Source organism: Oryctolagus cuniculus, chromosome 11 (assembly GCF_964237555.1).
Source record: "Oryctolagus cuniculus chromosome 11, mOryCun1.1, whole genome shotgun sequence".
NCBI classification, from domain to species: domain Eukaryota; kingdom Metazoa; phylum Chordata; class Mammalia; order Lagomorpha; family Leporidae; genus Oryctolagus; species Oryctolagus cuniculus.
In genome coordinates this window covers 28995537-29010979 of record NC_091442.1, presented here as the reverse complement: position 1 = coordinate 29010979, position 15443 = coordinate 28995537, and the positions used below count along the sequence as shown (strand labels likewise).

Here is a 15443-nt window from a genome sequence, read left to right as displayed (position 1 = left end):
TGCTGACCTCTGTCTGCCGTCGGGCATGGCCCACTGCTGGGGGCCTGCGCTGCTGCTGCTGCTGCTGCTACTGAGTAAGCCTGTCCCTGCTCCTCTGGGCCTGGGAGGGAAGGAAGAGGGAGATCCCAGAAAAAGCTGGGATGCAGGAAGGGGCCCCCAAGGAGACGCCTGCGCTCCAGGGACGCTGAGCTACCCTTCTCGCGCAGTCTGGCCTTGGCATGGCCGCCCCAGCAACTTTTTCCTATTCTCTCCCTTTCCCAACTCTCCTCCCCGACTCCCTGCTGGCCCCACAGCGGCTGCACTGCCTCCTGGGACTGCCCCTTCCCCACCTGAGGCTGCGGGGAGGGAGGGGTTCCTTCACAGGGGCGTGGAGAGTGGGACTGGTGAAGTTCTGAGGCCTGGGATTTCCTGCCAATTTGAGGGTGGAGAGGAGGGTAGGGTGCGCCTGCTAAGGGGGGCAGGTAAGCAACAGAGTGGAGGGAGCAGACACGCAGGCCACACCGAGTGCTGTGCTGTGTGCTGGGGCCTGGGGACATGCAGGGCAAAGCATGCCCGCTGCTCTGTGCCTCCCAAGGAGAGCAGAAGGGAAGGGAGGGAGGGAGGAGTGGAAGTGAGGAAGAGGGGAGATAGGGCTCCTCTCCTGCCTACCCCCTCCACCCAGTACCTGTTCCAAGGCCTCTGTGTTCCTCCTTTCTGCAAAGCAGCAGGGGCTGAAGCCATGGCAGTGGCGATCAGCCCTGAGGCTGGAGACTCTCCCCACCCCCACACCCAGCGAGTTTGATGGGGGACCAGGCTGGGCACCTGAACTCAGACTGGGATGCCAGGACAGCTTCCAGACTGAGGGGCTCCCCAGGGCTGAGAGCACGGGGCAGGGTGGCCAGTAAGGTGACCTGGGTCCTAGAAAGGGGCTGTGAAGTCCCCACTTCCACGTCCTCTGGTTTGTCTGGATTTACACAGGGGCGGTGGCTGTGACCCCTGACCCCTGTGACCCGCCTGACCCCTGTGTGACTCTGCTGTGCCAGGAGCTCACTCTGTCCCCAGCCCAATGCCTTCACTCAAATCATTGATGAACACTCCTGTCCTGTGGCTTGGGACAAAACCCTGTGGCCTAACAGCCTTCTCCGAATCCACACCCTGCAGCCGGACCTAAACTGATTCCCCAACCGCCAGAGCCCCCGCGGGGACCCTCGCCCTCGCCCGGCCGGTGGAGCCTGGAGAGGGAAGCAAGTGCACACCGAGTAGGATGAGTTAGAACCACGAGAGGGAGAATCTGGAAGGACCGGGGAGGGAAACGCCAGCCGCAGGGGCGCACGACGAGGTTAGGAAGACCCAGAAACCCAGAGATCCGGTCAAACGGTCTCCGTGTAGGAGAGTGGAGGGAAGGAAGGGCCAGGTGTCTCACGCCAAAGGGGAGAGGGCAGAGGGCAGAGGGCAGAGGGGAGAGGGGAGAGGGGAGAGGGGAGAGGGCAGGGGTCCTCAGTGCCATTTCCAAGACGTGTCCATTACCCAAGTCCCCTGTCAGGACCGCGGGAGTCGGAGGAGCGCTGTGGACCCCGCTTTGGCCGCGTGGGGGCAGTTCTGGGGACCGTGGTGGTGCCTCTGGGGCAGGTCAGGCACAACCTCCACACGCCCATGCCCGCCCCCGCAGCGTGTCGCAGGCACCCCCAGAGCCCGAAGGCCGGGCGGAGCCAACCGTCCACGTCTCCGGGCTACACTCTGTCCCCACTGGAGGTGGGCGTGGGCGCGCGTGTAGGGTGTGTGCAGGGCGCACGGAGACCTGCAGCCCACCCACCCCTCCATCAGAGTCGGCGAGCTGGGCCGGCGGGAATCGATGCGTAGACGCAGCCGAGGCGTGCACGGAAGACGCGCGGTGCCAGCAACTGCGCGCCGAGTACGTGGCGCAGTGCCTGAGTCGGGCCGCGCGGGGAGGCTGCCCCCGCACCCGCTGCCGCCGCGCCTTGCGCCGCTTCTTCGCCCGCGGGCCGCCCGCGCTCACCCTCGCGCTGCTCTTCTGCCCATGCGCTGGCCCCTCATGCGCCGAGCGTCGGCGCCAGACCTTCGTGCCCACCTGCGCCTTCTCGGGGCCGGGCGCGGAACCGCCCTCCTGCCTCGTGCCCTTGGACACCTGCGAGCAGAGCCGGGTCTGCAGGTGCGGGCGAGAGGTGGTGCAGGGGCGCGGGGCGGGGCGGGGTGGGCGGGGCCGATTACCGCTCACGCCCTCCCTCGTGTCGCACAGGCCCCGCCTCCTGGCCTTCCAGGCCTCCTGCGCCCCGGTGCCCCGCGCCCTCGACGGCTGCCCGCGCGACCAGGGCGTCCGCTGCCTGCGCGCCTATGCCGGCCTCGTGGGTACGCAGGGGGGGCTGGGACGTGGCGGGGCTCTCCCGGGGATGCCTCGGCCAGCGAAGGCTCTCGACCCTGGCATCGGGGTCCCTACAGGCACCGCAGTCACCCCCAACTACGTGGACAACGCGAGCGCACGAGTGGCGCCCTGGTGCGACTGCGGAGCCAGCGGAAACCGACGTGAGGAATGCGAAGCCTTCCGAGGGCTCTTCACGAGGAACCGCTGCCTGGGTGAGGGGCCGTGGAGCCGGCGTCGAGGCCCAAGACGCCCGGTCAGTGGGAGCCCATTTCACAAGGGAAGAAATTAATTCTCTTTGAGGCAGCCGCGCAGGCGCGCTCGCCCCTCTGCGGTAGCCCTGCCCCGGGGGACTCCATGCGCAGCGGTGTCCGCAGTCCTGGCTGGCGCAGACCCTGGGTGTGTGGCAGGAGGGGGTAGGAGTTAAAACAAGTGACTGAGGACGAGGAATTGGGCCAGGGGAGACTCCTACTGTGGCGCTTGTGAGGGGCCTCCATCCCCACACTCTCGCCCTCCCACCTAAGGAGCTTGCCTTTCCGGGTCTGAACAGCTCCGTGGCCGGAGAGTGAAGGCCCCAGGAGGTAGGAGCCTAAGTTTGAAATCCAGCTCAGCCACTTCGTAGGTAAGAATCCTGAGTCTGTGAACCTGGTTGTGTTCATCTTGGTGAGGACCGATGGCTGTGTCAGTTTGTGCGTCGCTGGAGCACAGCTGTTCTTGTTTCCTTATCCCTCACCGGACACCTGCCATCCCTGGAACCACACTTGTTTGTCCCCAGGGAGCTGGGCTCCCTGTGCAGCCAAGCCTACCCAGAACCCTTCCCTCCCTAGATGGTGCCATCCAGGACTTTGACAGCGTGTGGTCTCCAGTCCTGCAGAGACAGCTGGACTCCCACCGGGACGCCAAGCCCAGCCTCATGCAGGTAGGAAGGGCTGGGGAGCTGGCAGCTTCCTTACCAGCTGGGCCTCCATGGAGGCAGGAAGGCCTGGGAGGGAGGCGCAGGCAGAGAGCAGGGCCGCGAGACCGCTGTCTGTTCCCACCCGCAGGTGCCCTCCGCAGAGGGGATGCTGGAGGGGAGCCTCCTGCCTGTCGTACTTCCTGTCCTGGCTCTTCAAGACCTGCTCTGACTAGGACGGCAACCCCTGGACAGTGCAGCCGACTGTCCCACCCGTCCTGCAGTCCAGGGCCATGTCTGTGGCCTACTGCCCCAGCGGGAAGGGACTGGCTTTCCTCCCAAGCTGGCCCCAGTGCTCTTGCCCTGCTTTGCTGCCCTCTGCAGGTCTGGGCTCCTTGCGTGCCCATTCGTGGAGCAAGGCACGGAAGCTGGGGGCCTGACTGTGAAGCCCCAGGCTTCCCCCTCAGTGGCATCTTGGTCCTTTCCTGCACAGACCTAGAGAGAGTTGGAGTCTCCACAGCACAGAGACAGCAGAGAGGAGCCCCAGATCTAGAGGTCAGGGACGATCCAGGCTCCCAGAATCCTAGAAAACTGGATCAGCCTCCCAGTTGGATACACCTTCGGGAGTGCATCTGAGCGGACTGGGAGGCAGGGCTCCATCCAACACCGCAGCCCTCCCAGCTCGGCATCCCCATTCCAGCCCCTGGGCCCGGGACTGGTAATGCCAGGTGCTTCCCGTCCGTGCTAGGTTGCTGGTGGGCACCACCTGGAATGATGAGAACCCAGGCCCCTCCCTGCCCCCGGCAGTGACTGGCCACATGGCCATCTGTCCCATGGTTCACCCCAGTATGGCACACGGCATTCAATAAACCCATGAGCATTGAGACTGACCTTGCTTTTATGTGATCTGTGTCCTGGGAGCCCGGGGGCCAGGGTCTGCCACAATGTGTGCTTCTGCTGGCCTGGTGACGCGGTGGCCTCTGAACCCAGCTGGGCTCTGTCGCTTTGCCTACAACAGAGGCTGAGTCCGCTCTCAGGCCCTAGTGGCAGCATTTTCTTTGCTTTCATCTGTTTTTTTTCCTTCGCTGCTAGTACTCAAAGATAAGAAACTACATTTCCCAGCTTCCCTTGCAGCTGGCCTTGTGATCTTGCAGTTCAGTGAGGGAGGGAGTCTGGGGGTTAAGCCTCCTGCCTGCTTCCTTCTCCCTAAGGGCAAAGGGTTACTGTGTCTCCGGGCTGCTGCTCCTCAGATGAGTTGGGGATTGGTAGGAGCCATGAAGCAGGTGTCTTGGTGGAGACCGCTCTGGGCCAGTGCAACTCATCACTGGCCGCTAGCCCAGCTCACAGAGAGCCCTCTCCAGAAATGCCTGTGCAGTCACATCTGCTCCTGGAGGCCACAGCAGCCAGAGCCTTAAGACTAGGTTAAGCTCTGCTGTATTTATAATTTTTTTTCCTTTGAGAGAGAGCGCTCCCATCTGCTGGTTTACTCCCTAGGTACCTGCCATGGCAGGGACTGAGCTGGGCTGCAGCTGACAGCCAGGAACTCAATCCAGGTCTCCCTCGTAGAGCAGGAACCCAATCACTTGAGTCATCAGGCTGCCTCCCAGGGTCTGCATCCACCAGTGGATGAACCCAGGCACCTCAGTATGGAACACAAGCATCCTACTGGCACTTAACTGCCAAATGCCTGCCTTATGCTTCATTAAAAAAAAAAAAATTATTTGAAAGGCAGAGTAAGAGAGCGAATGAGCGAGCGAGCAAAAATCAATGGATTCACTCTCCAAATGCCTACAGCAGCCAGTGCTGGGCCAGGCCAAAGCCAGGACTCCATCCAGGTCTCCCACGTGGGTGGCAGGAACTCAAGTACTTGGCCCATTGTCTGCTGCCCTGTAGGTGCATTAGTGGGTAGCCGGATCAGAGGCAGAGGAGCTGAATCACAGTATGGCAGGAAGTATGTATCTCTAACTGGCACACCAGTATGGGATGGGGGCTTAACCTGCTGTCATATTACATGCCCCGACTTCATTTTTGACTTAGACAATTAGAGTAAGATACAGCATTTAAAAAAAAAAGAAAAAAGAAATAGGGGCAAGTGTTGAGGTGCAGTAGGATCAACCACTATTTAGGATGCCCACAGTCCCATATCAGAGTGCCCAGTTCGAGTCCTGGGTGGTCTGCTTTCTATCCAGTTTCCTGCTAATGCACCTGGGAAATCAGCAGAAGATGCCCGAGTACTTGGGTCCCTGCTACCCACATGGGAGATCTGGATGGAGTTCCTGGCTCCTGGCTTTGGGGAGTGAACCAGTGGATGGAAGGTCTTTCTCTGTCTCTATCATTCTGCCTTTCAAATAAGTAAATAACTATTAAGAAAAATAGAAATGACTCAAAATATATAATTCTTATTTAAAAAATATAGGCTTGTGGCCAGCACTGTGGTGCAGTGGATTAATGCCCTGGCCTGAAGCGCCGGCATCCCATATGGGCAGCAGTTTGAGACCCAGCTGCTCCACTTTCGACCCAGCTCTCTGCTATGGCCTGGGAAAGCAGGAGAAGATGGCCCAAGTCCTTGGGTCCCTGCACCCGTGTAGGAGACCTGGAAGAAGCTCTTGGCTCCTGGCTTCGGATAGTGCAGCTCCAGCTGTTGCAGCCAATTGGGGGGTGAACCATCTATGGAAGCACTCGTTCGCTCTCGCTCGCTCGCTCTCTCTCTCCCTCCCTCCCTCCCTCCCTCCCTCTCTCCCCCTCTCCTTTCTCTCTCTCTCTGCCTCTCCTCTCTCAGTGTAACTCTGACTTTCAAATAATTTTTTTTTTTTAAAATAGGCTTATACCTTCCAAAAGATTGGGACAATGAAGTTTCAGATCTATCTGAAAATAGTGTGAAATTGTTTCATGGCTGCTCATGGTCCCAAAGACATGTCCCTGTCCTTGTTCATGGAACCTGTAAATGTTACTTTGTATATGGGTGAAAGATGTGATTAAGTAGTGGGTCTCAAGAGAAGGCACCAGTCCTGGGTTACCTCAGTGGGCCCTGAATGCAGTCCCATGCATGTGCAGAGAGAGCTGCAGAGACACCAGACACGGCACCCAGGGGTGACGTGAAGACAGGCAGAGGTGGGAGTGAGGCAGTCACAGCTGAGGATGTCAGGAGCCACCAGAGGGGGAGGAAGTGAGGCACGGGTTCTCCCCAGAGGCTCGGAGAGTGTGGTCTTGCCAACACCTGTTTCAGACTTCAGACCCGGAGGAACAGATTTGTGTTGTCTTAAGCCACCATGGCTACAGTCATTGTTGGGGCAGCCCCAGGAAACGAATGGATTTGCTGAAGGTTGTTAAGAGTTTGGCTCTGTTCCTTCTGCTTAACAAGGTCCTGGTGTGCACTTGGTGTTATTTGGCCAAGTGCCTCCAGGCTAAGTCCAGCCGTGTCCTCCACAATCAGGAGCCAGGCGTGACTTGTTCATCTGTGGCTCAGTGTGCAGCCTGCGTGGCCTGTCAATAGCTCTGTGTACACACTCTTGCCCTGGACTACACCCCTCCCTGCATCTCTTACCTGTTGCCAACACTGAGCTCCCAGCCAGCAGGTGGCCAGGGGTGGAAGTGAGGCAGAAAGGCAGGTGCTGGGATTATCTGTGGATTTATTGGTGGAAACTTCATGGCTCATGAATGTGCACTCTGGCTTGCAGCCCACTGTCCAGGTGCAAGGTTGATGTAGAAACTGCTCACTGCCCCCCGCCCCGGCCCCCTCTTCACCCTAAGTGGGTCAGACAGGCCACATGTACAAAATCAGCCCATTTTTGCAGCAAGTGTGGACACTAGCTGGTGAAATTTTCAGAGGGCTTCCGCAGTGGACCCCCAGTGGGACAGCAGCTTGTCTGTGAGCCTGACATGCTTAAGGAGGTGGGGATGCGGCCCTGCCTTGCTGCTGAGCTGCAGGTTTGGGAAGGCCTGGGGTGAAGGCGGTCCCAAACCAGGCATACATCACCGTGCAGCCAAATGAGCCTCCAGTCTGAGGCAGAGGATACAGAGAAAAATTAAGATGAGTTCACATGGAAGAAAATAAAATATACACATTCGGAAACTGAGCCCTCCAGGGACAGGAATTAAGTGAACGAGGAGGAAGGGCTTACGGGACATACAAGTGGCTCCTTCAACACCCTTCCTACAGCCATGGGGATGTCTGCTGTAGTCCCTTGCTTGTGTTGGGGACACAGGGTGGAAGGGAATTCTTGCCAGGCAGGTCACATGGCTTGTAGGCTGGGGCTGCCAGCAGTGTCTGTCCAGATGTGACTCATGCAGATGCGTAGGGCTGGGGACTCAGATGCCAGGTTGTTGGAGGGTGGAGGAGACTCATTTGCCATTAGTTGCCTTGGCAAGGAGGGGACACATCATTGGTGGCAACTGTCACTATGCCCTGCCTAGATGTGATGGGCCTGGGGCTGTGCTGTAGAAGCTGTGGACTGGGGAAGAGGGAACTCTGGTGACCATGGAGCCAGGTTCTGGCACACTTTTCTATTCTGGTCACCAAGTCCCACTTTGCTTTTCCTCCTAGGGGTATAACCCAAGGTCTGCCCTCCTCAGGGTGATGCGGTCTCCCCTCTGCTGGCTCTCTGAAGTCCTACCCACCTGCAACAGTCAGTGATGAGACCTGGCAGGACACTCATAATGAACAGGAGGGTGGCCAGCATGAGATCCTGCTGGGCCCTGCCCTGTCCTTGCTCAGGTCCAGTCGTGCCCTCAGGGCCCCACGTGAGGGGGCATTGACTTGTACGCCCTCGCTGGACAGCTTTCTCTACCACCTCCCTGCCCGAGAGCAGGTTTTTTTTAAGGCCACACCAGTGGTTTCTCTGGCACCGTAGTCCCCGCAGGATCACATGCCACCTGTCATCGGCTGCTTCTCTCCTCCAGGCAGGTGCAGGTCAGTGCAGCCATGCTTTCCTGACACGGTTCTCGAGGCTGCTTTGTCTCTTGGCTTACTTACCCACCTGCTCTATTCCGCAACTTGATGGCTTTGAGGTGCTCCAGCTCAAGTGGGAAGACCACCCCCTCCATCTGCTTATTGCCACAGAAACCGTCTCTGTGTTGGCCTCAATCAGCCTGGGTCTTTGATGTTCACACAGCGCCTCTCGCTGTTTGCAGCTGGCTTTTCAGACATGGATGGGCCCTGTATTTTAGGTCTCTCCATCCCCTTCCTCTTTTGCTTGTAGACTGGCTGTTTCTAGAACTCAACTCTGTTTTGTGATGCTTTGCCCAGGGCAGCCAGTAACAATCAGCCCATGCCGCCTTGTTTTTCTTCCACCTCTCCCTCAGGCTTTCAGCTTAGTAGATAAGTAGTGTATTTTCCAAGTGAGCAAACCAAATAGCCTTCCTGGCTTTGCCTCTGTCTGGCATGGGTCTCCCCACCACCTGTCACCTTACCAATAAGCCAGTGTCCTGTGTTTCAGGTTTTGGTTACGGGTGCGTTGCTAGGTCCTGATCTGTGCACCAGCAGGGTAGAAGAGCCAGTTGTGACAGAGCTGCAGATCTCAGAAAGTCTGCCATTCAGTGAGGGGCAGACCAGCACCACTCTCGCCCCGGTGGCCGGTCTCTTCTTGGGACTCAGGCGGTCTCCATCTTTAGTGCACGGCCTTCAAGGAGAGTCCCAGTGTGAGCATGTCAGGTGCCAAGTTTGGGACTGGCGAACGTCACTTCTTCCCAGCATTTCATCAGCTCGGTGTGGCCCCAATCTAACCTGGAAGGGGGCTGGGAAGTGCTGTTTGCCCGTGGGCCCAGCAGTCGCAGTGGACAAGTGTGGGGAACACACAGCACTATGTGCCACCGTCCATGAAACCATAGGTCTGTACCCTCTCACAAACTGATGGTGGCTCCCACATCCCTCCCCCCGAGTTTTCAAGTCTTTCCCCCAGCCCAACCCCAGGTGTGGTGGGCAGGACTCCTGCCCATTCCCTTGGGGCCTGACTGACCTGTGTGTGTCCCCTCCACTTGTACCGACCTCATCCTGGAACTTCCAGCACTGGGGATCTGCACTCTATACCAGGGCACTGGAATCTACTCTGATCCTGTTCCGAGGGCAGGAGGCCCACAGGCAAGGCTCTGTGAATGGAGATAACCTCGTCAAAAACTCTGTGCCCGAGAGGACCAGAGCGTCACTATGTCCGAGGCTGTGCAGTTTGGAAACGTGGCGAAGCATTCAAGGGAGAAACGGAAGGGTGAAGGGGCCCCTGGGGGACAGGTGAGCAGTGCAGGATGATGCCTAGCAGGTAAACTGGCAGCACCCACAGGCCATCACGGGGCCTCGGGCAGTCTGCTCCCTGCCAGTGCTGACTTTACCAGGGAGGGCGAGGTGCTCCACCCTCATGGTTTTACACCCTCTCATTCCTCTGAGGTGATCTGAAAACTGGTAAACATTTACTTTTCTTTTCTTTTCTTGATGTTCAAATGACCAAAATGCAAATATAAGTACATCAAAATTAAACACTCAGAACAAAACCCACATTTTTACCAGATCTACTTTTATTTCAGAAGGAAGTTTGTATTATAGGATTTACTTTTGCTTATATACAAGTTCTTCACATTTGTGTTTAAAATGCACAGACCTCCCTATTTCTCTTGTTCCTGCTTAAATTAGCTGTTATTTTACAATACAAAAAATACCAAAAATTGCAGTCCTAAATGTATGTATAACACCCACAACCCCCAGCAATGAAATAGTTTACAATACTTACTCCATATTTACATGAGTGCAATAGATGCTAAATTATACATATTAACAAACTAAGCGGAATCCAAACAAACAAAAAACAGGAAAAAAACAACTGTAAATAACTAAAAAACAGAACATTTCCAGAGCCAGAATTAGTTCAACAAAACAGGCTTCACTAGTGTTTAGAATGTTTGTGCACAAATTCAGTTACTGAAAGTCAATTCCATTATTGCCTTTAGGAGGGAAGGCACCAGCTCCCCTCTCCCCTCCACAGCATCTCCCTGCAGGCAGGACAGGGTGGTGGAGTTTGACTCATCACCGGGCAAGGTCTCTGGGCGGGCCTGGCTACCTGGAAACCGTCGCAGTGATTCTTATGGTTGGAGCCGCGTTTGGTCAACGAGGTATGCACGCCCCAAGGACAAGGGGCTTCTGCTTCCCTGGTTGTCCTCAGGGTGGGCAATTCTCATGGGGAAAGATCTCCTATGGGTGACAGGAGGGCGAGGACTCGGATTCTGTTAGCGCTGCTTTCTCATCTCAGGCACCGCCCTGGTACTCACTGAGGTGTTGGTAACTATTTGTTGAATGAATGAATGAAGCAGAAGGATCAAAGATGTTCACGACACAATGTCATCACACAAGGAAATAAATCACCCTCATTCCCAGCGCAGCCCATGAAACAGAAGGAGCACGATGTGCACTGGAAGCTCTAATGTCTCCTCACTTGCCCCGACGTCCCAGTGCCTCTCCGATCTTGCTCGTCGGGCCTCGCTCATGGCCAGTCCAGGAGACCCTGTGCTGACAGTCGTCTGTCCAGGGCTGCCTCTCCTCCTGGCTGGCTCCAGGCAGTGTGGGTGCCCTCTCTCCACATCTCCTCTCACTTGCTCAGGTGATCCCCACAGGGAAGCACAAGCTTGTCCCCACCCTGTAGGGAGGGCAGGAGGTGGACAGGAGTCCAAGGGATGTGACATCCTCCAGGAGAAACGGGGGCTGTTTAGCCACAACCTCGTCTCTCCACTGCTGCCTCAGTTTCAGTATAGTAAACTGTGGTTCTCAGGAACAGTCATTATAAGTTCAGACAAAATCTCAAAAACAAAACAAAACAAAACAAAAAACCCCAAAACCCGTAGCTGAGAAAACTCCTCTTTGGAAAGTGTGATTTCCATGAGTTACAGTCTTCAAACAGAAAGACCGAGAACATTTCTCCAGGCGAGACTAGTCTTCCCAACACCCAGAGCACCATGAGGCTGCCGCAAGGATCCCCACTGGATTTTCTGAGCCACAACAGTGCCCGAGCCCCGCCGTCCTGCTGGCATCTCCTCATGCCCACACGCTGCTCCAACAGGCTCCCCGCCGGGCGCTTCGCCTGCCTTCTGATGGGAGAGTCCTATTTCAGGAGTTAGCCGACAGGTACCAGATGCATCCCTTGGCTTTGTTGTTCACAGCTCAGGGCCTGACGAGCGGACTTCTCAGAACTTAGATATCTAGTATATGGCACCAAACCGCTGCAGCTGATGCCCAGGCATTGTTAGGCTTTTATGTTTAATAAAAATACATTAAGATATTTTTCTGCTTTATGTACAGTCCAAACGTCTGCATATCTTGGACACTACTGTAGTTATGTACAAGTGCAAGGTGGATGTTTCCGTGACTATCTAATGTACACGCTCTCCTGGGACACTCAGCGACCAGATGACGGCGCCCTTGGGAACTGGCTCTAAGCCGAGTTTCTCTCATGCCTGCCACTCCATTTCCATGCCCTGGGCTCAGAGGAAGGTGTTTGCTATTGGGTGCAAAGGGGAAGCACGAAGCTGTTCCTCCACTGTTGGAGGAGATTTAATTTCACTACCCTGTCCTTCCTTTTTAAATTTTTTTAAAAATAAACACTATCATTTAAGGGGAAAAAGACTCAGGAGCCTGGGTGTCATGGTGCTTGTTATTTCAAGGCATGTGACCAGCATGGGGAAGAGACTTCTTTGGCCAGGGGAAAACTGGCCTTTGAGCAAACAGGAGAAATCTTCCTTGTAGGAGGGCAATCCCCAGTGGCCTCCCTCTTTTTGTCACCAAGAGGCTGTGTGGTAATGACGAGGGTGAAGGACCAGTACACATGCTTTCTGCGGGAGCTGTGTTCTGGGGTAGGCATGTGGGGAGCTCACAACAGGAGGCGGTCTTTTTCTAGAAACGTCTGCTCTTTAATAATGATGTGAAAAAGAAGCTATGTGAGAGGGGAGTCCCAAAGTAGAGGTGCTTTGTGCATCAGTGTTTTGTGGTTCAACTTCCTCGCCACTTTCTTCCAGGCAGTTCTTCCTAGGAGTAGGGGCAGTCTGGGGGAGGTGATAATCCTCCCTCTCTAGGCACCACATTTTAAGGTGAAATGCCAATTTTTGCTCCTTTGAGTATTACTTTCTCCAGATTCTCAAACGTGAGCATTTCTGTCCAGAGGGTCATCCAGATAAAGTAATGCCAGAGAAACCTAGGTTTTGGAGCAGGAGAGAGACCTTGGGAGGCTGCTGCTTAATGCCAGAATACAAAGCACCATGAATGGGGAAAACCCAACATCCAGGCAGTGCCCTGGGGGAAGAACACCTACTTTCCTTAAATTGCTCATTATCCATTTGTGGAGTTTTCCCTCCTAGTCCATGTCTTCCATGTGCTTTTCATCCTTTGCATCCTCTGTCCTCCTCACAACCACCACCTGGGTCTGGGAAGGAGGATGGGTGGGCGAGCCCCTCCTTGGTCCTGCTCCAGGTGTTGACTCTACCCCTTGCCTAAAGAATGGCCCATGAGTTCAGAGCAGGCCACGGGAACAGAGTGGCTCTTTGATCAGGCATCCCAAGTGCTCAGTCTCTTTCCCGCTCAGAGCAGACACGTGTCACCTGTGAGTCCTCTCTTCCGTGGTGCCCAGTTTCAGGCCCACAGGGACATGGTGGGGGCGGGTGGTGTGTGGAGACCGCATCATCTTGACTGTCCTTTTTGACAATATAAACAGGAGCTTTTACAGTTAGCTTATTTCTGCTTTCTTCTCAGTTCCTGCTGCTGCTGCTAGGTCAAATGTTCCTTGGGGTGAGAAAATTCTTTCCTGGCTGCAAATCAGATTTTAGAAAAACAGCAGATTGCCAATGGTAGCTATTTAAATTTTACAAGAATGTAGGAATGCAATTATGTAAAAACTTAGGCTTACTAACTTTCCAATTGCTAGATCTATTTAAAGTCTAGGCACTTAGTGTGTGTGTGTGTGTGTGTGTGTGTGTCTGTGTTACGAGAGAGAGAGAAAGGGAGCAAGACTCTCAAATGGATTAAGACTAAATTAATCAAGTTGCTACAGAAAACTACACACTACATCTGTTTACATTCTAAGTAACACTGCTGACCTTGACATTTAAAATAGCCCCCTTCTATCCTAGTTTGTTATGATTCCAAAGAGATGGACCATTATTAATTCTCAACTAGAAAAAAGCCACTCTCTGGAAGAGAGATGCCTGTCTAAATTGTGCAAGGATAACTGGCACATCTTTTTTAAAAAGATAGCAGGCTTCAGATGAAAACAAGTTAATTCACCTGACCAGTCCTTAAAAGACCATGTGCAAGAATGACTGATGATGAAAGTCCACGTGTAAACTCTCCATCTTTTGTTTTTGCACAACTGAGACAGTCCCGAGAACGGTTTTCCACAGTGAACCTGAGTGTCATTCCTAGCTCTCTCACCGGCTCTACACTGGCCTCCTTGAGCAACAACTCGGACCATCCCTGGGTCTAGGAACTAAATCAATTATTTCCTATGCAAAAGTAAAAGGTTAGATGCTGGAACATGGATGGGAGGAACCGTCAAAGAAAGCTTGTGATCATGCAGATGAGTCAGATGCTTCAAGGGTTTCCAGTCTTCTGGCCCGCACCACACAGCGTCTCCCTGCCTGCGCCCTTCCCTGCAGACAGCTGTGGTGTGTCGCGCACACGCGTGCCCAGGACAGTCTCTGGCCCTAGCATCAAATGCAGGTTCCAGGCTGTGCAGGGGGCTGCTGCTTCCGGTTTCTCACTGCTCCTGACTTTTCTTTGTACACTATTGGCATCTGTTGAGAAATGTCCACCAGGGCGCTGGCTACGGCGAGACCTTGGGAGAACCCAAGAGGGAACACATGTTAAAGAGGAGATTGCTTTTGTTTTTAAAAATAACTAAATTTCCTTTTGATTCCCATGTTGCCCCACCCACCCACCCCAAAAAAGGTATATAGGAAAAAAGTCTTAGTTCCACCATGTCCCTCCCACCATCTTCCCTCTTCCACCTCGTCAACCCTTTTAGTACTTTTTATCTGTTCTTTCAGAGTTCACGTGAACACAGACAGACCCTCCTGCCCTCCTCATTCTTTTCAGCAGAACAGGCAGGCCGGGTGCTCTGCCAGGGAGCACACACACGGGGCTGCAGACAGGCTCTGGGCACTCAGTCTCCTGCCTGCCTCCAGGAGGGTGCCTAGCAAAAGCACGGGCTTTCCAGTGACACTCAGCATCATCCCACATCCCGCAGTCAGCCTGAGTCGCTTTTACAAACAAACAATTCAGGGCAGGCCAGACTTGGGAACGGCAAGGTTCTTTATCTTCCCAGACCATTTGTGAAATGGGGATACTGACAGCTCAGGGCCAATGAGTCCATGAGTGACTCGACAACAGTCGAGTCACCTAAACAGGTCCTAGGACCTTCTACATCCTTCACCCCCACCCTCACCTCTGCAGTCCCATTCTCCTTTTTACATTGGTAAGCAATTAACCTGGCCTCCACGTGGGAAGGCGCGGTTCTGGGGGAGCTGGATTCCTAACCCGTGTGAGAAATCGCCAGCCCAGGCTCAGGGCCTGCCGAGACTGCCCCCTGGACCTGTGCTGGAGAGCTTATTCCTCCACCCTGCTGGGCCTATACCTAGCGCGGGGTGGGGGGGATTTGATTTAGTGCCTGGCATGCTGTGTGAATCCATGTCATGGTGTTAGGGCAAAAGCAGAGCCAGGTACCCTGGAGATCCAGAAAACAGCATCATATAAAATAGGGGAGGGGGAGTGGCAAGGACAGCCCCAGTGTCGGTGTGGGGCAGGAAAGGCCGCAGCACTGCAAACCTGTCAGCTCTGCATGCTAGCCAGTGCCTTGCCCTAGGCATTGGCCAATGTCTGCTGAGCCAGGCAGACACTGCCTACCCTGCATGGGCAAGACTGATGTAGGGTCTTGAGTGTCAGGAATCCCGAAGTGCAATGAAGGAAATAAAACCAGCCTCTCCATGCCTGAGAGGCTCCCTGGTGAGGAAGCACAGGTCCCATCCTGGAAGCTGAGCTGGAGGTCTTCTGAATTCAAGGTGGACTGAGGGGAAGTGGGGCTCAGAGCCCGGACAAGGCTCCTAGGCTTGTGCTTTCCTTAGACTCAAGGTTAATCACCTCAACTGAATCGTGTCCAACACACTCACGTTCTCGGAGGCCTCCCTACAAAGCATCTCATGGTTCATCAGGATATTTCCAAAACCACATTCCAG

At 54.8% G+C, this 15443-nt stretch overlaps 2 protein-coding genes across 2 annotated transcripts in view; one reads left to right on the top strand and one right to left on the bottom strand.

The window, feature by feature from the left end:
* The first annotated feature begins 25 nt into the window (after positions 1 to 25).
* GFRA4 (GDNF family receptor alpha 4) lies at positions 26 to 4136 on the top strand. Its single transcript, XM_070051567.1, has 6 exons — positions 26 to 74; positions 1264 to 2149; positions 2237 to 2346; positions 2437 to 2571; positions 3184 to 3275; positions 3400 to 4136. Exons 1-6 carry the CDS (start codon positions 26 to 28, stop codon positions 3478 to 3480), a joined length of 1353 nt encoding a protein of 450 aa, XP_069907668.1. The 3' UTR covers positions 3481 to 4136.
* A 5598-nt stretch (positions 4137 to 9734) lies between these two features.
* ATRN (attractin) overlaps positions 9735 to 15443 on the bottom strand; it is a 160286-nt gene continuing 154577 nt past the window's right edge. The window contains exon 29 of the mRNA XM_002710922.5: positions 9735 to 14047. Coding sequence (XP_002710968.1) covers positions 13923 to 14047 — 125 coding nt within the window. The 3' untranslated portion in view covers positions 9735 to 13922. The remainder of the gene's footprint in view (positions 14048 to 15443) is intronic.